Raw genomic sequence first — 21,184 nt, forward strand, 5'->3', positions numbered from 1 at the left:
GAATATCGTACGATTAATAATTTTCTTGAATTTGTTGTTCCAAACATCTAACAACAGATCTTTCAATTGTCCAAATTGAAATAAACTAAAATTAGTATTGATGGAATATTTGAGACTACTACGAAACTCGTTGATAAGAACCCACTAAAAGTTCCACATTGACTAATCCGAGATTATTATTAAAGTCCATATACGCAGTATTAAATATTCTCCATTTACTGTTGATAAAAATCAAATTCAAGGTCAGCTAAGTGAATGAACTTTATGCGTAGAACTATTTTTAAATATATACAAGAAATTCCAAATATAATTTAATTACAATATTGAAAAAATAATGATTTCATTTGTTTTAATTTTATAAAGACACACATACATAAATAATTGCTAATGCCTATGTATTGCTAATAATGTGCATATTTATTAAAAAAAAATTTAAAAACAATTTGAACACAAATAATTAAATAATTTCCATTTGTTCTAATTTTTAGAAGGCCCCATGGAAGCACCCATCCTTAAGTAAGTAATTTCGAATGCATGTGTACATGCATTAAACAAATTTAACCAAAATAAATAATCATTAGTAGATAGATTTTTTTTTTGTGAAAGCAAATAAAATATTTACTTAAATCAAAACGCTTAGAATATTCAATATTAGAGGCAGAGTGAAATAAAAAACAACAGCAACAATATCGTAATTGTTGTGACAATTTAGTTTTGTATTGAACATAAGACTGAAACATATTCTCAGATTATCACCCCAAAAATAATATTCACAGTTCAAAGAAGTTATCAATTGGAAGGTTTCGGGTTTCACGGCACACGCATACACACACAAAAATTTAAAAAATGAAAAACTATAGATAAGACCTTACTTGTAGCCTAACATCTGCATTTTAATTTTGGGTTTCTTTAACAAAATTTGAATATAAAACCATCTCAAAGTTTGAATTCGATCAGAGTCAATTCTTCAGACCTTCACTAAACACTAAACAAACACAAAAAATGGCCGGTGCCTTCAAATACGTTTTCGTAGCTGTTGCTATCTTCTGCTATATGCAGGTATGTTTTGCGGATGTGAATAAAGTGAATTAAATAATAGAGTCCTGCAAGGATTAAAATAATAAAAAATAGCAAAAATAAAAAAGTGTTCGCAATGTGAATAATTTGTAATTTAATTTACATTTACAGCAAGCTGAGATGGCCCGTTTGCCACGCAGCACCGGCACTGAACCCGCTCTCCCCGCCAACATCTTCGAAGCTTTCACCAAGCCCGAATTCTGGGTAAGTTTGTAAAGAGAATAAAAAAATATTAGGTGGTAAATAGAGAAGAAAGATTAAGGATGGCAAGGATATAAGTAAAATAAGTTAAAAATAAAAAGAAGACGGACCAAACATCCAATGTCCCCCTTAAAAATTATTTTTCAAAACATCAACGATTCTAATGAACCGCTACAAAAAATTTTCTTTATGAACTCCACGCGTCCAGTGGTCTCTTCAAGAACTCCAAGCCTTCAGTGGTCTCTAAAAATATTCGTTAAGAATTCTACGCCTCACAGAAAGAACATTCTTAAAGTCCTGAAAATAATATTTTTAAAAACACCCACGTCTCCAATGGGGCCTGAAAAATATTTTTTCAAAATCCACGCCTCCAAAGGACCCTAAAAACATACTGAAAAAAAAATTAAAAATCCACGCCTCCAAAGGACCCTAAAACCATTCTGCAAAAATATCCCTAAGAACTCCACGTCTCCAGTGGAAATAAAATTCTCTAAGAACTCCAAGACTCCAGTGGTCTCTGAAAAAATATTATTTAAGAAGTCCACGTCACCAGCGGTCTCTGAAAAAACTTCACGCCTCCAGTGGTCTCTGAAAAAAATTCTTCAAAAACTGCAAGCCTTCAGTGGTCTCTAAAAATATTCGTTAAGAAGTCCACGCCTCTCAGAAAAAACATTCTTAAGAACATTCTTAAGGTCCTGAAAAAATATTTTTAAAAATGCCCGCCTCCAACACCCACGCTACCAAAGGGGCCTGAAAATATTTTTTTTAAAATCCACGCCTCCAAAGGACCCTAAAACCATTCTGAAAAAATATCCCTAAGAACTCCACGTCTCCAGTGGAAAAAAATTCTCTATGAACTCCAAGCCTCCAGTGGTCTCTAAAAAAATATTATTTAAGAAGTCCACGCCACCAGCGGTCTCTGAAAAAACTCCACACCTCCAGTGGTCTCTGAAAAAAATTCTTCAAGAACTCCAAGCCTTAAGTGGTCTCTAAAAAATATTCTTTAAGAAGTCCACGCCTCTCAGAAAAAAACATTCTTAAGAACATTTTTAAGGTCCTGAAAAAATATTTTTAAAAATGACCGACTCCAACACCCACTCCTCCAAAGGGGCTTGAAAAAATTTTAAAAATCCACGCCTCCAAAGAACCATTCTGGAAAACAATTTTAAAAATCCACGCCTCCAAAGAACCATTCTGGAAAACAATTTTAAAAATCCACGCCTCCAAAGGACCCTAAAACCATTCTGGAAAACAATTTTAAAAATCCACGCCTCCAAAGGACCCTAAAACCATTCTGGAAAACAATTTTAAAAAATCCACGCCTCCAAAGGACCCTAAGACCATTCTGAAAAAAAATTTCAAAAATCCACGCCTCCAAAGGACTTTAAAACAATACTGAAAAAAATGTAAAATCCACGCCACTAATAGACCCTGAAAAAATATTCTTTAAGAAATCCACGCCACTAATAGACCCTGATAAAATATTCTTTAAGAAATCCACGCCACTAATAGACCCTGAAAAAATATTCTTTAAGAAATCCACGCCACTAATAGACCCTGAAAAAATATTTTTTAAGAAATCCACGCCTCTAATAGATCCTGAAAAAAATATTTTTTAAGAAACCACGCCTCTAATAGACCCTGAAAAAAATATTCTTTAAGAAATCCACACCTCTAATAGACCCTGAAAAAATATTCTTTAAGAAATCCGCGCCTCTAATAGACCCTGAAAAAAATATTCTTTAAAAAATCCACGCCTGTGGTAGATAGACCCTGAAAAAATATTCTTTAAAAAATCCACGCCTGTGGTAGATAGACCCTGAAAAAATATTCTTTAAAAAATCCACGCCTGTGGTAGATAGACCCTCGAAAATATATTCTTTAAAAAATCCACGCCTTGCTTAGACCCTGAAAAAATATTCTTTAAAAAATCCAGGCATGTGGTAGACCCTGAAAAAAATTTTGTTTAAAAAATTACAGCCTCGCCTCTAAAGGACTCCGAAAAAGTATTCTTTAAAAAATCCAGGCTTGTGGTAGACCCTGAAAAAATATTCTTTAAAAAATTACAGCCTCGCCTCTAAAGGACTCCGAAAAAGTATTCTTTAAAAAATCCAGGCTTGTGGTAGACCCTGAAAAAATATTCTTTAAAAAATCCACGCCTTGTGATTGACCCTGAAAAAATATTCTTTAAAAAATCCACGACTTGTGATTGACCGAAAAAATCATGCCCTTAATAGACCATGATGTTCTTTAAAAAATCCACTTCTTTAATGCTCCCTGAAAAATATGTTCTCTAAAAAAATTACGCCTATAGTGGACCCTAAAAAAATTTTCTTAAAAAAATGCTCGCCTCTATTAGTCCCTGAAAAAAATATTTTTTTAAAAAATCCTCGCTCTATTAGTCCCTGAAAAAATATTATTTAAAAAATCCAAGCCTCTAAGTGTCTTCAAAAATATGTCTTTACAAAATCCACACCTCTAAAGGACCCTGCAAAAATATTCTTTATAAAACCTCTAAAGTAATCTGAAAAAATATGCCTTACAAAATCTCGCCCCTGAAAAAAAGTTTATCCAAAAGAACCCCGAAAAAAGGTCTTTAAAAACTCCAAGCCTCTAGTGGACCCTTAAAAATATTATTTAAAAATTCAAGCCTCAATGGACCCCGAAACAATATTCCTTAAAAATGTCCTCCTGTCTCAGATCCCTAAGAAAATATTCTTCAAAATTACCACATGTCTCAGGTCTTCCAAAAAACTATTCTTTGAAAACTCCTAGTCTGTCTCGGGTCCCTGAAAAAAAATTTTCTTTAATCCCTTTTCGATCCCAGGCCTTGATATTCTCAATTTGACATCCAAAAAATTAAATCATGTATTGATTTTTTATTAATAAACTTCCTCTCTCTCTCCCCTTTTAGAACTCCCTCCAAAAGAACTTGACTGATGCTTTCACCGAAGTAAGTAAAATATTTACAATTGTTATTCAATATTTTCTTGTATTATTTCTCAATTATTATTATTTTATCTATCGCTATATATCCCCCCCTTCTCCCCTTGAAAAAAAGTAAATAAACAATTTTACTAACGTATTTCTATCTTGTTTTTCTTTATTTTATAGGAAAACTTGAAGAAATACGGCATCCGCCCGGTAACTCTTGTAATTTCATCAAATTCCGCATCCCTGATTTGATTTATATTTATTGTTCTCTTTTTATTTCTCTCTCTTTGTCTCTCTGACACATTAGGATGACGTCAAGGAAGGTTTCGCCAAGGTCCAAGAAAATGTCCAATCTGGTCTCGCTGAATTGCAAAAGAACTTCAACAACTTGGTTGAACAAACCCAACACGCCAACACCGAAGTCAAGCCCAAGAAGAACGGTCCCAAGACCAAGTAAATTGGCACATCAAGAGGCTAATTGAGGGGAGTGTGGGGAAAACATTTTGTTTATAGTTGATTATTTTTTATAAATAAATGTTTTTTTCTTTCTCTCTGAATAAAATAGTTTAATTTAGTAGAAAATAGTTTTTTTTTCAATTATGTTTTTTTATTTTTTATGCAATTGGAAAAAAAACAGCTCGACATGTTTTTTAATATTTTTTTTTTATAATAAAGAAAAAAATAAAAAAAAAAACAAAAACTTTTTATTACTTTGATATGGACACATATTCTTTAACATATTCTTTAAAAATCCACGCCTGATTCTGGACCTAGAAAAAAAATATTCTTTAAAGATCCACGCCTGATTCTGGACCTAGAAAAACAAATTCTTTAAATTCTGGACCTAGAAAAAAATATTCTTTGAAAATCCACGCCTGGTTCTGGACCTAGAAAAAAAATATTATTTAAAAATCCACGCCTGATTCTGGACCTAGAAAAAAAATATTCTTTAAAAATCCACGCCTGATTCTGGACCTAGAAAAAAATTATTTAAAGATCCACGCCTAATTCTGGACCTAGAAAAAAAAATATTCTTTAAAAATCCACGCCTGATTCTGGACCTAGAAAAAAAAATATTCTTTAAAAATCCACGCCTGATTCTGGACCTAAAAAAATCTTTAAAAATCCAAGCCTGATTCAGGACCTAAAAAAAAAATCTTTAAAATCCACGCCTGATTCTGGACCTAGAAAAAAATTATTTAAAGATCCACGCCTAATTCTGGACATAGAAAAAAATATTTTTTAAAAATCCACGCCTGGTTCTGGACCTAGAAAAAAATATTCTTTGAAAATCCACGCCTGGTTCTGGACCTAAAAAAATTCTTTAAAAATCCACGCCTGGTTCTGGACCTAAAAAAATTCTTTAAAAATCCACGCCTGGTTCTGGACCTAAAAAAATATTCTTTAAAAATCCACGCCTGAAAATCCATTCTGACCTAAAAATAGAGCCTGATTCTGGAAAAATAATTATACCCTTCACTACACTGTGGTACAGGGATTTGGATTTAATAAACTTAGGACCATAATGCAGCTGTATTTTAAAAATTATTTTTTTTTAAAAAAAAGTAGTGTTTGGCGGGTTATTTGGGATACCATTTGTATTTTGTTTTTGCAAAATAGTCAGGCTTAATCCCAGTTTGTTGTTTTTATAAAAAAACAACTATTTATTATTGTGGAATGTATGGCATTGTCCGCCGAGGGGTAAGGCAGGGAAGATATATAGTTTCGGATCTCGCCACTGATCCTCATAATTTTTTTTGTGTGGATATTCTCCCCAGAAGCTATTTATAGATTCTTTACAAAAAACCTTTCAAACCCAAATGTCTCTTGTGACAATTCGAAGTTCTTACGTTACCAGCGATACGACCCCAATGAGAAGTTCGGTTCGTTTGCGCCTGACTTCGTGGGCAACAAGGCATTTACAGACAACTACCTCTTTTATACATTTCCCACTGCTGTTGTGTCGTCACTTTGTGACGAATGCACATAACGTTGTTGTTGGTATTGCTAGTTAAAGCAATAAACCCAACAGTATGACCGTGCCTCGTCTACAACTTCAGTAGTGTTTTTAAAAAAATGCATTTTTTTCCTGGGCCCTAATGCGTCTGATTTTTTTTAGGAATATTAGTTCGATCACTAAAATAGGCGTGGATTTAAAAAATATTTTTTTATGACAATTGTGAACTATGACAACTATGTTGTCAGGGTATTATAGCGTTGTGCAGCCCCAAGAGTTTGTAACGCCGCGAAATATTGGTTCTAGACCCACCTTTAAGTATACCGATCATCATATATCGACTAGCTGAGTCAATCTAGACATGTGTGTCCGCCCGTCCGTCTGTCTGTCCATTCTAATTTGTAAACACGATACAGGCCACAGTTATGGACCAATCTTCACGAAATTTTGCATGTAGGGTGGGTTCTTGCCAATGAAGACCACTGTTGGTTTTGGTAAAGATCGGTTAATATTTAGGTGATGAAATAGACCAAATACTTAATTTTGTCGGTTTTTCTGGTCGCTCCAGAGGCCGCAATTATGGCCCGAACATCACGAAATTTTTCATGGAGAAGGGGGTCGGGTCAAAGAATAAGCGTGTTAGTTTTGATAAATATCGGTATATATTTAGCGGGTTAAATGGACCCTGACTTTTGTGTGAAAAATTACAAAATTTTTATTCTATAGCTATATATATTTACACCTGAAGGACATAGACCCGAGAAGTTTATGGTGTATCAAAAATGAGTGGTCCACCTTTAAATTGATACTAATTATATTGTCGCATGTTCTTGAATGCGGGAGTTACACTTAAATATTTCCAGGTCCTTACGTATTCATATATTATATAGTAACCCATTACCACACTAGACGGCGGAAATATATCGCTGAAAGCTTTGAAATTTTTCATGAGGTTCCAGTTATGTGGTCAAGGACAACGCCTATAATTTTCGGTGATGATCAGATAATAATTTTGAAATGAAGTGGACCGAAAACTGGAAACCATATCGAGGCCACAATTATAAGCCGAACATCACAACAACACCCACGGTGAAGGGAATCTGAACAAGTAATTAGAAGAGCTTTACTGAATATTTATAATATTCGAAAAATATGCCAGTGTAAGGAAGAGATGCTGTTGGCCTCTAATCGGGCAATAGGGTCCAAAATATCACGAATTATTAACAGGCTCGGAATAAACAACCGCAGCACTTAGAGTTCCGTGGTAGTTGTGTAGGATTAAAAAAATATTTTTCAGGACAAAAATAGTCGTTGATTAAAAAAAAATGCGAGAATCAGAATATGCATGGACTTAAAAAATATTCCTTCGAGCGCCAACATCTTTATTTTTGTCTGTTTTTTTCTAAACGCTCATTCGACCATATTTATAATCCAAATATCACGACAGGCTTTGAACAAATACGGTTAAAAAAATGCATATCTTTGTTGGCCCCTGAAAAAATATTCCAGAAAAATACGTGTCATTGTTAGATACTAAAAAAAAAACTATTCTTTATTCCAAATCCATAGCTTTGATGGGCCTTAAAAAAAATACTAAAAAATCCACACCTTTAAAAGAAGATCAAAAAATATTTTTGAAGAATCTACGACTCTGGTGGGCCTTATTTTTTTTAATCAAGGTCTCTGGGAAATTTCGTATTGTGGCATTTGGTTTAACTTTCAAGAATATAAGGATAAAAAACGCACAAGGACTCGAGATATAAGAAGTAAAAGTTTTACAAAAATATTCCTCTTACGATTTTATTGCAGATACAGTGGCTCCATCGAATAATCGGACAAGTGGTTGTCAGATATAATAATGCTATACATTAAAAAAATTGTCTAAATGTGTAGTTTTTTTTTCGCTTTTATTTACACATTAGATACGCATATTTCTGAACAATACAAAAAACAACAACTTTCCTAGTGATAACAGTAAATTTCGTCAGAAAAACATAATTAACTCAATTTATTGTGTTCAACGGAAAATCGGACAAAGCGAAGTATCAATGTTAAAAGTCCCTTTATTATGCAAATATTAACTTCAAATCGGTATTTTGTTTGTCATATTCATTCGTATATTGTAATTAGATCAAGTAAGTGGTAATACTAAATAAAAATAAATTTATATGGCTCCAAAAGGGAAACAATCCAGTGTGGAAATCAGGCAATTAATAGATAAATTGAATTATGAAGGTAAAATAGTAAGAGAAACTGCCGAATTGGTAGAAATGAGTAAATCTACTGTCCACGATATTATAAAGAGGTTCCGTGATGAGCTCAGATTGACCAATAAAAGCGGAGAAGGTCAAGGCCAGATATTAAATGAGCGAGAAGAACGGTCGATATTACAAGAAATAAAACAATATTCATTTAAAACCGCAAAAGAATTTAAAATAAATGTTAAAACTCGCACTGGAAAAGATGTGTGCCTAAATACTATTCGCAATACATTACATAAATATGATTATTATGTGAGAGTTGCAAGAAAAAAACCATTTATAAGCCTTAAAAATAGAAACAGTAGAATAAAATATGCCAAGGAGTATTTACTAAAACCAGAAGATTTTTGAAAGCAGGTAATTTAATGATCATCATCTTAAAATACATTTCTATTGATAGTTTTCACTATATTAAGGTTTTGTTTACTGACGAAAGCAAATTTAATTTGCACGCCAAATGCTGAATTTAATCATAAGAATACAAAAGCCACTGTTAAGCACGGAGGAGGGCTGCATGTTGAGTGCGAGAGTAGGCAATTTGCATTTTATTGATGGTAAGATGGACAAAATTGTCTACATCAACATTTTAAACAAAATGTAAAGCAAAGCGCAGACAAATTGGGAATCGCGAACAATTTTGCCTTTTATCAAGACAACGATCCCAAGCACACATCAGGTGTTGCAAAGCTTTGGTTGATCCATAACTGCCCCAAACTTATACAAACACCTGCACAGAGCCCAGACTTTAACGTAATTGAGCATCTTTGGGAAGAATTAGCTAGGAGAGTGTATGAAAAAAATTTAACTCCTTAGTACAGCTTAAGGAGGATTTACTGGAATCGTGGAACTCCATAGAGCCGGAGGTATGCCAGAATTTGGTCAAATCAATACCGAAGCGTTTACATGCAACTAAATATTAATTTCTCGATTTTTTGCATTTTTTAACGTTGATACTTTGCTTTGTCCGATTTTGCTTTGAACACAATAAATTGAATTAATTTTTTTTCTAGCGAAATTTACTTTTATCACTAGGAAAGTTGTTGTTTTTTGTATTGTTCAAAAATATAAGTAAGTAATGTGTAAATAAAAGCGAAAAAACTACTCATTTAGACAATTTTTTTTATTATTATTATGTCCCATCAAAAATAATTTGGAATAAGCAGAAACAAGGCCAATATTAGACCTTTTCTTCGTGAACTCTAGAGTTATCCAAAAAGTATCACCACACGATAAATCCAAGATTTGACCTTCCTATTGCGTTCTTCATATATTCGCCAAGGACTTTCATCTCCATACTGAATTATCCACACCCAGACCATAAACTCGTGTTATTTATGCTGAAGTTCTTCGGCTTTTTTTAATCTGAGTGTCTGTAACTTGTTGGTTTATTTCTCAGTGCATAAATAACCTAACAGAAAATTTAAAGTTACATAGTGTCCATATAAAGGTCCCGACGATTTAAGCAAATTTAATGCACACTACATGTTGGAGGATACAAAAATGTAGGCCCGCTCGAACTTAACAATGTTTTTACTTCTTTTAACAAAAATATACAATTACTTTCAGAAGTATTAGATTAGATTAGATCCTCTTCGCATATAAGGCCTTCGATGGATCAATAGAAAAAATACAATTACCAACACATGAAGAATACATTAACTCCAGACGCCTGTTGAGTAACAACAAATATCCTTGGTAACACCCCACTGTTATTTACATACTTCAAAATGAAAGGAATTGGTTCCTCAACATACGTAAAATTCTATAAACAATTGATTCAGTCATTGGCATTTATTGAAAAAACATTGAATAAATTAAAACACACAATTTTTAAAAATGTTATTTTTTTATTTTAAAATCTAAATTCTTGACAATGTCCTCAAACGACAACAACGGCAACACCGAAGAAGATTGGTTAATATTTGAAGTTCTGTGCGGTTCCTTGGCCTCCATACCCATCAAGTCAACGGCAATTGACAAGGTGAAAAATTCAACGGTAAGTTTTCCTTCTTTATTTCTGTTTACTTTAACAATAGTTTCAAGGCTAAGTGCACTTAAGGAAAGAAAATGTTCTTAGTCATAAAATTTATTTTTCTTGTTGTTTTTGTTAAATTCCTCGAAATTTTTTGTTTTTTTTTTGTTTCTGAGTCACGTTATGTCCGTCTAGCAGGTTTACGATTTTTTTTTGTGTTGGGAAAATGGTTTTCCATTTCATTGTGTGTTTATTTGCTTTTGTTGTTATTCACCATTTGTTTATTGAACTTCCAAATATTTGTTTGTAATTTGTAAGCAATTTGTTGCTTATCAACAACAGCTAAGCAACACCAAAAAAAAGTAACAACTAGTGGACAAATAAAAAAAAACAAAATAGTAAATATTCCAAAAAAAAAAAAAACAGTAAGGAAAGTAGTAAAGTCGGACTGGGCCGACTATATGACACCCTTCACCACTTTGGGTATATTCTACAATTGTATCCGAAAAGACGTCGCCTTTTTGAAGGAATTTGGGACAATTCTGTCCCACGCACAGTGGGAGCTATATCTAAATCTGAACCGATTTTCTCCAATTTCAATAGGGTTCGTCCTTGGGCCAAATAAGTGACATGTGCCAAATTTCATCCAAATTGGATCACACCGACCGTCGCATATTTAAAGGACCAGTAAAATGAAATTGGATCCATAAATATGTCATACTGCAACCGATACTAAATTTTTCATTTGGTCAGATATAGAAGCTATATCTAAATCTGAACCGATTTCAGGAAACTTAACGCACATCATTCTAGACCTAATTCATTACGCTGTCCCAAATATCGTGCAAATCGAAGGGTGTATAGGCACTTTGGTGCACTATTTACCTAAAATCGAACGAAAATATATATGGTAGCTATATCTAAATCTGAACCGATTTTCTCGAAACTTGGCACACATCATCATGCACCTAATTCAGTACGTCATGCCAAATTTCGTGCAAATCAAAAGATATATAGGGTCTTCGGTGCACAATATACATTAAATCGGACTAAAATATATACGGGAGCTATACCTAAATCTGAACCGATTTTTACGAAACTTGGCAGACATCGTTCTAGACTTTATTTAAAGCGCTATGCCAAATTTCGTGCAAATCGAAGGGTACATAGGGACTTTGGTGCACTATTTACCTAAAATCGGACGAAAATAATCTGAATCTATTTTCACGAAATTTTACACACATCGTTCTAGACTTAATTCACGACGTTATGCTGAATTTCGTGCAAATCGAAGGGTGTATAGGCACTTTGGTGCACTATTTACCTAAAATCGGACGAAAATATATATGGTAGCTATATATAAATCTAAACCGATTTTCACGAAATTAAACACACACCGTTCTAGACTTTATTTAAAACGCTATGCCAAATTTCGTGCATATCGAAGGGTACATAGGGACTTAGGTGCACCATTTACCTAAACTTGGACGAAAATATATATGGGAGCTATATCTAAATCTGAACCGATTTTCACGAAACTTGGCAGACATCATTCTAGACCTAATCCATTTCGCTATGCCAAATTTCGGGCAAATCAAAAGAAGTATAGGGACTTTGGTGCACCATTTACATTAAATCGGACGAAAATATATATGGGAGCTATATCTAAATCTTGACCGATTTTCACGAAACTTGACACACATCATTCTAGACACAATTCAGTATACTATGCGAAATGTCGTGCAAATCGAAAGACATATAGGGGTTTAATGCACCATTTACATAAAATCGGACAAATCTATATATGGGAGCTATATCTAAATTTGGACCGATTTTCACGCAACTTGACACACATCATTCTAGACACTATTCAGTATACTATGCGAAATTTCGTGCAAATCGAAAGATATATAGGGACTTTGGTGCACCATTTACCTAAAATGGGACGGAACTATATACGGGAGCTATATCCAAATCTGATCCGATTTTTTCAATAGTGTTTGTCCTTGGGCCAAACCAGTGAGCGGTTCCAAATTTCATCCAATTCGGATCATAAATGCGACCTGTACTTTGTTTACAATTCAACATGGACAGACAGACGGACGGACGGACATGCATAAATTGACTCAAAAAGTGATTCTATGCATTTTCTAAAAAAGAACCATGGGTCTATCTCGATTATTTTTGCCTGTTACAAACATATGCACAAAGACATAATACCCTTTACCACAGTGTGGTGAAGGGCATAAAAAGGGTGAAGGGTATAAATATATTTAATAAAATCCACACCTATGTTGGTCATTGAAAAAAATATTTTTAAAAAAATCCACGAAGGGCACCTTGCCCAACTTATCGCCGTTTTCCTAGTCTCTATGAATATTTCCTGTGTTCCATGTCTCCCAAAAATTTTTTGCACAAATTACATTAATATTCCTCCACAATAAACACAATGTATAACCACCGATTTCCCTAACCCCATATTGAGGCCTTTACCGTTTAACCAGAAAGAATTTACGAACTTTTATCCCGCCACAGTCAGCATGGCATAACTTTATTTATGCTCTGGCAATTGTTTGTACATTTATCAAATTTCATAAAAAAAGAAACTTTGCCTTGCATTATCCTTTATGTTGTATCCTTTTTTGCCGTTGTGGTTATATTTTCACTAGTTGTTGATTTTGTCTACCTCCACTGTTGTTTCCTAGCAAGTGAATGACCCAAATATTTGTTGAAGTAATAAACAAAACAGACTAAACAAAAGCGTTGCCATTGAGCTTAATTTTTTAGACAGACAGGACCCACCCCTCATGCTTCACAACCCCCCTAAATATTTTGTGCAATGCCCTCCTAGTGTTTGTCAGTTAAAGCAAAAAAAACTAAAACGGAAGTACCACAACATAACTTTACATATACCGAACCATGGCAGCCAACAACCAAGGATTCACATAACTTCACTAACACAACAATCACATACAGACAACAACAACAACATAATTGTATTTGTGTATTGATATGTGTTTGTAAATTCCAAAAGTTAATTTTTATGTGATTTCTACGATTATGCCTTTGGCAACCAATTCTTTTTTTTCTGCCTGGTTTGTTGTTTGCCCCAAGAAACGAGCTCTTGCAGGATATAATTTCATAGCTATGCAATTTTCTGTTTTTTTACAACCATAGTTTCCAACAAACTATCATCGATGACTGGTCGTCATCGTCGTCTTCGGTCGTTGTAGTTCGCCAAAAAAAAATTAAATCAAATACTTAATTGTCGGATTGCTTGTGCCAAGCCCACCAATTCGTTAAGGTCTAATTCGGTTTATGACCACCAAAGGATTCGAGCAGGTCGTTGGGCGTAATTAAATTTGGCTTTCGTAATTTCGTGGAAATTGTAACGGAAAATTGTGTAAAGGACTGACGGAGGAAAGGCTAAAGAAATATCTTGAAAATGCCTTTGGATAACGACCACAATCATCATCTCCATCACCACCATGTGGATATAAGTGGATTATCACCGCATCATCATCACCATCATTTGGTAAAAAAAAATTTACAACAAAAACTAGTTTTGAGTTCCTATAGAAGGCGTGGATTTTTTAAATAATAATTTTTAAGGTCCAGCACAAGGCGTGGATTTTTTAAATAATAATTTTCAGAGTTCCTATAGAAGGCGTGGATTTTTTAAATAATAATCCTCAGAGCTCCCATAGAAGGCGTGGATTTTTAAAGAATATTTTTTTTGAGCTCCCATAGAAGGCGTGGATTTTTAAAGAATGTTTTTTTTGAGCTCCTATAAAAGGCGTGGATTTTTAAAGAATATTTTTTGAGCTCCCATAGAAGGCGTGGATTTTTAAAGAATATTTTTTTGAGCTCCCATAGAAGGCGTGGATTTTTAAAGGATATTTTTTGAGCTCCCATAGAAGGCTTGGATTTTTAAAGAATATTTTTGAGCTCCCATAGAAGGCTTGGATTTTTAAAGGATATTTTTTGAGCTCCCATAGAAGGCTTGGATTTTTAAAGAATATTTTTGAGCTCCCATAGAAGGCTTGGATTTTTAAAGAATATTTTTGAGCTCCCATAGAAGGCGTGGATTTTTAAAGAATATTTTTGAGCTCCCATAGAAGGCGTGGTTTTTTTAAGAATATTTTTTTGAGCTCCCATAGAAGGCGTGGATTTTTAAAGAATATTTTTTTGAGCTCCCATAGAAGGCGTGGATTTTTTAATGAATATTTTTTTGAGCTCCCATAGAAGGCGTGGATTTTAAAGAATATTTTTTTGAGCTCCCATAGAAGGCGTGGATTTTAAAGAATATTTTTTTGAGCTCCCATAGAAGGCGTGGATTTTTAAAGAATATTTTTTTGAGCTCCCATGGAAGGCGTGGATTTTTAAAGAATATTTTGTTTGAGCTCCCATAGAAGGCGTGGATTTTTAAAGAATATTTTGTTTGAGCTCCCATAGAAGGCGTGGATTTTTAAAGAATATTTGTTTTGAGCTCCTATAGAAGGCGTGGAATTTTAAAGAATATTTTTTTTAGCTCCCATAGAAGGCGTGGATTTTTAAAGAATATTTTTTTGAGCTCCCATAGAAGGCGTGGATTTTTAAAGAATATTTTTTTCAGCTCCCATAGAAGGCGTGAATTTTTAAAGAATATTTTTTTCAGCTCCCATAGAAGGCGTGGATTTTTAAAGAATATTTGTTCAGCTCCCATAGAAGGCGTGGATTTTTAAAGAATATGTTTTGAGCTCCCATAGAAGGCGTGGATTTTTAAAGAATATGTTTTGAGCTCCCATAGAAGGCGTGGATTTTTAAAGAATATTTTTTTGAGCTCCCATAGAAGGCGTGGATTTTTAAAGAATATTTTTTTGAGCTCCCATAGAAGGCGTGGATTTTTAAAAAAATATTTTTTTGAGCTCCCATAGAAGGCGTGGATTTTTAAAGAATGTTTTTTTTGAGCTCCCATAGAAGGCGTGGATTTTTAAAGAATGTTTTTTTTGAGCTCCCATAGAAGGCGTGGATTTTTAAAGAATGTTTTTTTGAGCTCCCATAGAAGGCGTGGATTTTTAAAGAATGTTTTTTTTTGAGCTCCCATAGAAGGCGTGGATTTTTAAAGAATGTTTTTTTTTTGAGCTCCCATAGAAGGCGTGGATTTTTAAAGAATGTTTTTTTTTGAGCTCCCATAGAAGGCGTGGATTTTTAAAGAATTTTTTTTTGAGCTCCCATAGAAGGCGTTGGTTTTTAAAGAATATTTTTTGAGCCCCCATTGAAGGCGTGGATTTTTAAAGAATATTTTTTTGAGCTCCCATAGAAGGCGTGGATTTTTTAAGAATATTTTTTGAGCTCCCATAGAAGGCGTGGATTTTTAAAGAATTTTTTTGAGCTCCTATAGAAGGCAAATAATAATTTCCTTTCTTATATATTACCAGTTGGACAGTAGCTGTGGAAATGCCACCGACCACCATCACAACATTGATCTGGTTACCACCTTGCGCAGTGAAATAGCAGCCTTATCATACAAAAAGGAACGACTGTCATCAGAAGTAGGTGGATATACAAGAAAATAAAATTGTTCCTAAACCGTCCCCATTTAAAATTCTAGCTTTCAGAAACCAAAGCCTCCTTATGTAGTCGCGAATCGGAAGTTGAAAACCTCCGTGCTCAGGCGGCACGACAAACTGCTCTCATCTCCTCCTTACAAAGTCGGCTGCATGCTGCCGAAAATCGTGAGGAGTCTGTGCAGCAACGTTGCGATTCCACCATACAGACAATACAACGTGAGAAACGATCCGCCGATGAACGATGTAAGGAGCTGTTGGCCAAGATTCAGCATTTAGAGACTCACTTGGCTAACGAGGAATCACAAAAAGAGCAGGCCCGAAATCAATTATGTGATTTTCTCAAACGTCTGAGTATGTGTTTGGGTATGGAGGCCTGTGATAGTGCCACTCTAACAATGGATTGTGTACTGACGCGTGGTGAAGAACTCATGACAGAGCTGCAAAGGACCAAAGCGAAGTTGGCATCCACCTGTGATACCTTGAGTAGTTGTGAAAATGAGCTGTCCAATTTAAAATCCCTATCGAATATCGAGAAACAACGTTTGAGTGCCCAATTGGATAGCAGCACCAATCATGAACATGAGTTGGAGGCACGATGTCGTCAATATGAAAGGGACTTGCACTTGAATCGGGACCGTTTGACTGAATCGGAAATTAATGCTGAAAAATTGAAAGAGGAGTTGAGAGGATTTGAGTCACGTTGTCATCGTCTGCAGACAAATTTGGATCGGGTGCAAAGTGATCGTTTGTCGTTCCTACGTTCGCTGGCCAATACTCTTAATGTGTCAGAGCCTTGTGAGACCCTGATTAAGGATAAGATACGAGAGATTTTGAACGATAATAAAGCAATGCATTCGGTAAGTGAAACAAATTCTTAAAAATAATTTTTAGAGGTTCTAAAGAAGACGTGGATTTTATATAAGAATAAACTTGGAGGTCCTGTGGAAGGCGTGGATTTTTTAAGGAATCATTTTTGAGGTTCCGCAGAAGGCGTGGATTTTTTAAGGAACCATTTTTGAAGTCCCACAGATGGCGTGGATTTTTTAAGGAATAATTTTTGAGGACGCATAGAAGGCGTTGACTTTTTAAGGAATCATTTTTGAGGTCCCACAGAAGGCGTGGATTTTTTAAGGAATCATTTTTGAGGTCCCACAGAAGTCGTAGATTTTTTAAGGAATCATTTTTAAGGTCCCACAGAAGGCGTGGATTTTTAAGGAATCTTTTTGAGGTCCCACAGAAGGCGAGGATTTTTAAGGAATCTTTTTTGAGGTCTCACAGAAGGCGTGGATTTTTAAGGAATCTTTTTTGAGGTCTCACAGAAGGCGTGGATTTTCAAAGAATAATTTTTATAGGTCTCACAGAAGGCGTGGATTTTCAAAGAATAATTTTTAGAGGTCTCACAGAAGGCGTGGATTTTCAAAGAATAATTTTTAGAGGTCCTACAGAAGGCGTGGATTTTTTAAGGAATCATTTTTGAGGTCCCACAGAAGGCGTGGATTTTTTAAGGAATAATTTTTGAGGTCCCACAGTAGGCGTGGATTTTATAAGGAATCATTTTTGAAGTCCCACAGAAGGCGTGGATTTTATAAGGAATGATTTTGAGGTCCCACTAATGGCGTGGATTTTATAAGGAACCATTTTTGAGGTCCCACAGAAGGAGTGGATTTTATAAGGAATCATTTATGAGGTCCCACAGAAGGCGTGGATTTTATAAGGAATTATTTTTGAGGTCCCACTAAAGGCGTGGATTTTATAAGGAATCATTTTTGAGGTCCCACAGAAGGCTTGGTTTTTTACGGAATCATTTTTGAGGTCTCACAGAAGGCGTAAATTTTATAAGGAACCATTTTTGAGGTCCCACAGAAGGCTTGGTTTTTTTACGGAATCATTTTTGAGGTCTCACAGAAGGCGTAAATTTTATAAGGAATCATTTTTGAGATACTAAGGTATTTTTTATTTTTTCTTCCTACAGCAAATCCACTCTTTGCGCGAACAGATATCCTGCGAACACAACAAACTGAAGGAAACTCAAGAGACTACTCAATGTCGTCTGAGGAGCGAGGAAGCCCAAAAATGTGAACTTGAAGAGAGGTTGGAAAAATGCCACGCTGAGATTCACAGCTTGCGCAATGACCACTTAGGATTATCGGAATTTCTACAGCGCCTAGCGAAGGCTTTACATTTCGGAGAATGTTCTACGCCGCCAGCCTTGGGTACCGATACAAATATTATGGCTGAAAGTCTTTTGGAAAAAGCCGAACGTTTGGCAGCCGACCATCATCATTTGGTGGAGCATGGTCACAATCATCATCATCATTTGCCGCACATACGAAGTGCTGAAAAGGTAATATTTAATTCTAAGCTTTTTCGTGATCCCCCTGAAGTCCATAATAAAATTGAAATCTACACCGATATCACATCTCCGTGAGACAAGAGACAACTTCTGGACTATCTGTTGGGGTTTCTAAACATTTATTAGATCGACACTGATATCATATCTTCAAGAGAATATAAATAAAATCTGGAATATCTGTTGGGTCTCTAAACATTTACGAACAGGGTCCAAACACCTTCTACCCTTCTCTTATAATATTTTTTTAATTCCCCTTCCTTTTCCCTACAGAACTGCTGTGATCACTATCACCATGTACATGGCCCCACTAAGTTACGTCGGGAACGTTCCTGCCATGACATTCCCCTTAAAGAGACAACCAGCACCCTGTATAATCTGCAACGTAAGGTACGTGTCCTCAAGGAACAGGTACAGAGACGTGATTTACATTTGGAATTACTCAAACGTAAACTGGCCATTATTGAAGATGGGGCACGGGGTAAATGTGTCTTGCAGGGTGAACGTGACGAGGCGGTGTGTCGAGCCAAAAAGGCCAGTAAGGCTGTGGATAAACTTACAGCTCAGCTGGCAGATGCTCGTACTCAAATTGCCGAGGCAAAGGCTCAATTGGCCGAAGCTGCTGAGTACAAAATAACCGCTCTCGAGAGGGCACGTAAAATCGATGATCTCACCAGTCAGCTGTGTGATTTGGAGGAGGAGAAGACACGACTTATGGCACAAGTAAGTTCCCTAAAGGAACGTCTAGAGTCCATGGAGGAATCAAATCGAAATCGTCGCTGTCGGGATGAAACTTTAATAAATGTGAGTCTCTTTAAATTATTTCCTCAGAATAACTAAATAAAATTTATAATTCTTTCAAGTCCCTTCGTGACGATTTGGAACATGTCCAAACGCAACTCACCGACGCCAATCATCGGCTTTCGCATTTGCAAAATTTTCGTACATCTGTGGCGCGTACACTGCACCTACGCGATTTGCCAGAAACGGATTTGTTGCAACGCTTACAGGCCCTGTGCTCGGCCCATCAGGAATTCACGTTGCTTTCGAAACGCTATGAAACCGCTTCGCCTATTGGTGATCATCCATGTCCACGTTATGATGACCCAATACCACCCTCTACACATTGTCGGCCACCTCGATATGAACATGCAGGAACCTCCTCATTAGAACCACCACCTCACCTGAGCCATCACACTCACTCACATGGACGCATACGCTCACGCAGTGCCCATAAACATCTCAGCAACAAACATTGTGAAACGGAACCTGACATAAGTTCCGATGATCATTTCGATCATAATCATCATCAACATCGTCATCACAATCATCGTGTTCATCCCCACCGTTATCATTAAGTTAGGTTAAGGTGTATAGATTTTATAAGAGATATATATCGACTAGGTTAACATAATTTTTTATTCGGTAAGATAATGAAGTATATTCTGTTAAATTACAGTTACTCACCGCCCGGTGCCATCTATTGGCGAAAAGCGAAAGCGGAAAGGAATGTTAAGAGCAAAGACCAAAACCCTGCTGTCGCGACTGTCGCAACACAGAAGAGGTGAAATAAATTTAACATTGGTTGGTGTTGAAATCAAATTACCCTAGAGGGGAAATGACGAGAGTTAAATCCGAATATCCCAGATAACAATTTGAAGGAAATTTTTTTATACCACCCACTAAATGTTGTCCACAGCGTAGATTTTTTTTTAAATTTTTCTTCAGCTTTAAGTTTTTTTTTTTTAATTTGTTAAGAATAGTTTTCGATTTTCTACAGATTTTTTTCTTAAGGAATCATATTTTGAGATCCCGCAAAAGGGTAGATTTTTTAAACCATATTTTTGAGATCCCGCAAAAGGCGTAGATTTTTTAAGCCATATTTTTGAGGTCCCATAAAAGTCGTAGATTTTTAAACCATATTTTGATGTCCCACAAAAGGCGTAAATTTTTTAAACCATATTTTGAGGTCCCACAAAAATTATGGATTTTTTAAAGAATATTTTTTGAGTTCCTACAGAAGGGGTAGATTTTCTGAAGAATATTTTTGAGTTCCAATTAAACGCATAGATTTTTTATACATACTTTTATAAATATATAAACCTAATTCATTTCATTTTTAATCAACGTTTCGTTTGAGTTTTTCCAACTTCTTCAGGAGTATTTTATTAAAGAATCAATTGATTAATTCTTATTATATTTCCCAAGGAATATTTTTTGAGATCCCACAGAAGGCGTGGGTTTTTTAAGAAATAACTTTTGAGGTCCCACAGGTATGTTTAAGGAATAATTCTTGAGGTACCCAGAGGCCGTGGATTTTTAAGGAATAATTTTTGAGGTCCAACAGCAGACATGGATTTTGAAGTAATAATTTTTTAGGTCCCACAGAAGGCATGGATTTTTCAAGAATAATTTTTGAGGATTTTGGGTGGATTTTGAATAATCTAGAAGGCTTGGATTTTTTTAAGGAATAATTTCTGAAGTCCCACAGAAAGCTTGGATTTTTAAGGAACAGAAGGTTTGGATTTTTAAGAGATACTTTTTTGAGGATTTGGATGGATTTTGAAGAAATAATCTTTTAGATCCAACAGAAGGCTTGGATTTTTTAAGGAATCATTTTTGAGGTCCCACAGAAGGCATGGATTTTTAAGGAATAATTTTTGGGATTTTTAAAGAATATCTTTACAGAAGTCCATCAGAAGGCGTACATTTTAAGGAAAATTTTTTGAGGTCCCGCAGAAGGCATAGATTTTTAAGGAATCATTTTTTAGGTCCCACAGAAGGCATGGATTTTTCAGGAATAATTTTTGAGGTCCAACAGAACGCTTGGATTTTTTAAGGGATAATTTTGGATGGATTTTCAAGAAATAATCTTTTAGG

The 21,184-nt window shown here is 35.1% G+C and overlaps 2 protein-coding genes across 2 annotated transcripts; both read left to right on the plus strand.

Moving 5' to 3' along the window:
• The first annotated feature begins 971 nt into the window (after positions 1 to 971).
• On the plus strand, positions 972 to 4,669 carry LOC133331095 (uncharacterized). Its single transcript, XM_061539505.1, has 5 exons — positions 972 to 1,059; positions 1,189 to 1,281; positions 4,193 to 4,231; positions 4,393 to 4,422; positions 4,520 to 4,669. The coding sequence occupies exons 1-5, from the start codon at positions 1,003 to 1,005 to the stop codon at positions 4,667 to 4,669; spliced, it is 369 nt and encodes a 122-aa protein (XP_061395489.1). The 5' UTR covers positions 972 to 1,002.
• A 9,168-nt stretch (positions 4,670 to 13,837) lies between these two features.
• Positions 13,838 to 19,662, plus strand: LOC133331096 (coiled-coil domain-containing protein 170). Its single transcript, XM_061539506.1, has 6 exons — positions 13,838 to 13,937; positions 15,823 to 15,936; positions 15,996 to 16,811; positions 17,927 to 18,298; positions 18,578 to 19,108; positions 19,168 to 19,662. Exons 1-6 carry the CDS (start codon positions 13,848 to 13,850, stop codon positions 19,660 to 19,662), a joined length of 2,418 nt encoding a protein of 805 aa, XP_061395490.1. The 5' UTR covers positions 13,838 to 13,847.
• Positions 19,663 to 21,184: the final 1,522 nt, after the last annotated feature.

The sequence above is a fragment of the Musca vetustissima genome, unplaced genomic scaffold (genome assembly GCF_032173495.1).
Source record: "Musca vetustissima isolate MV318-11 ecotype Yass unplaced genomic scaffold, APGP_CSIRO_Mvet_v1 utg19508, whole genome shotgun sequence".
Taxonomy (NCBI): Eukaryota; Metazoa; Arthropoda; class Insecta; order Diptera; family Muscidae; genus Musca; species Musca vetustissima.

What these genes read in the sequence shown, in the direction of transcription:
- LOC133331095 (XM_061539505.1), top strand. Translation starts at nt 1,003, where the DNA reads ATGGCCGGTGCCTTCAAATACGTTTTCGTAGCTGTTGCTATCTTCTGC. An exon ending in CTATCTTCTGCTATATGCAG is followed by an intron (nt 1,060 to 1,188) that starts GTATGTTTTGCG and finishes TTACATTTACAG; the next exon opens with CAAGCTGAGATGGCCCGTTT. An exon ending in TGACTGATGCTTTCACCGAA is followed by an intron (nt 4,232 to 4,392) that starts GTAAGTAAAATA and finishes TTTATTTTATAG; the next exon opens with GAAAACTTGAAGAAATACGG.
- LOC133331096 (XM_061539506.1), top strand. Translation starts at nt 13,848, where the DNA reads ATGCCTTTGGATAACGACCACAATCATCATCTCCATCACCACCATGTG. An exon ending in AGGAACGACTGTCATCAGAA is followed by an intron (nt 15,937 to 15,995) that starts GTAGGTGGATAT and finishes TTAAAATTCTAG; the next exon opens with CTTTCAGAAACCAAAGCCTC. An exon ending in GGGATGAAACTTTAATAAAT is followed by an intron (nt 19,109 to 19,167) that starts GTGAGTCTCTTT and finishes AATTCTTTCAAG; the next exon opens with TCCCTTCGTGACGATTTGGA.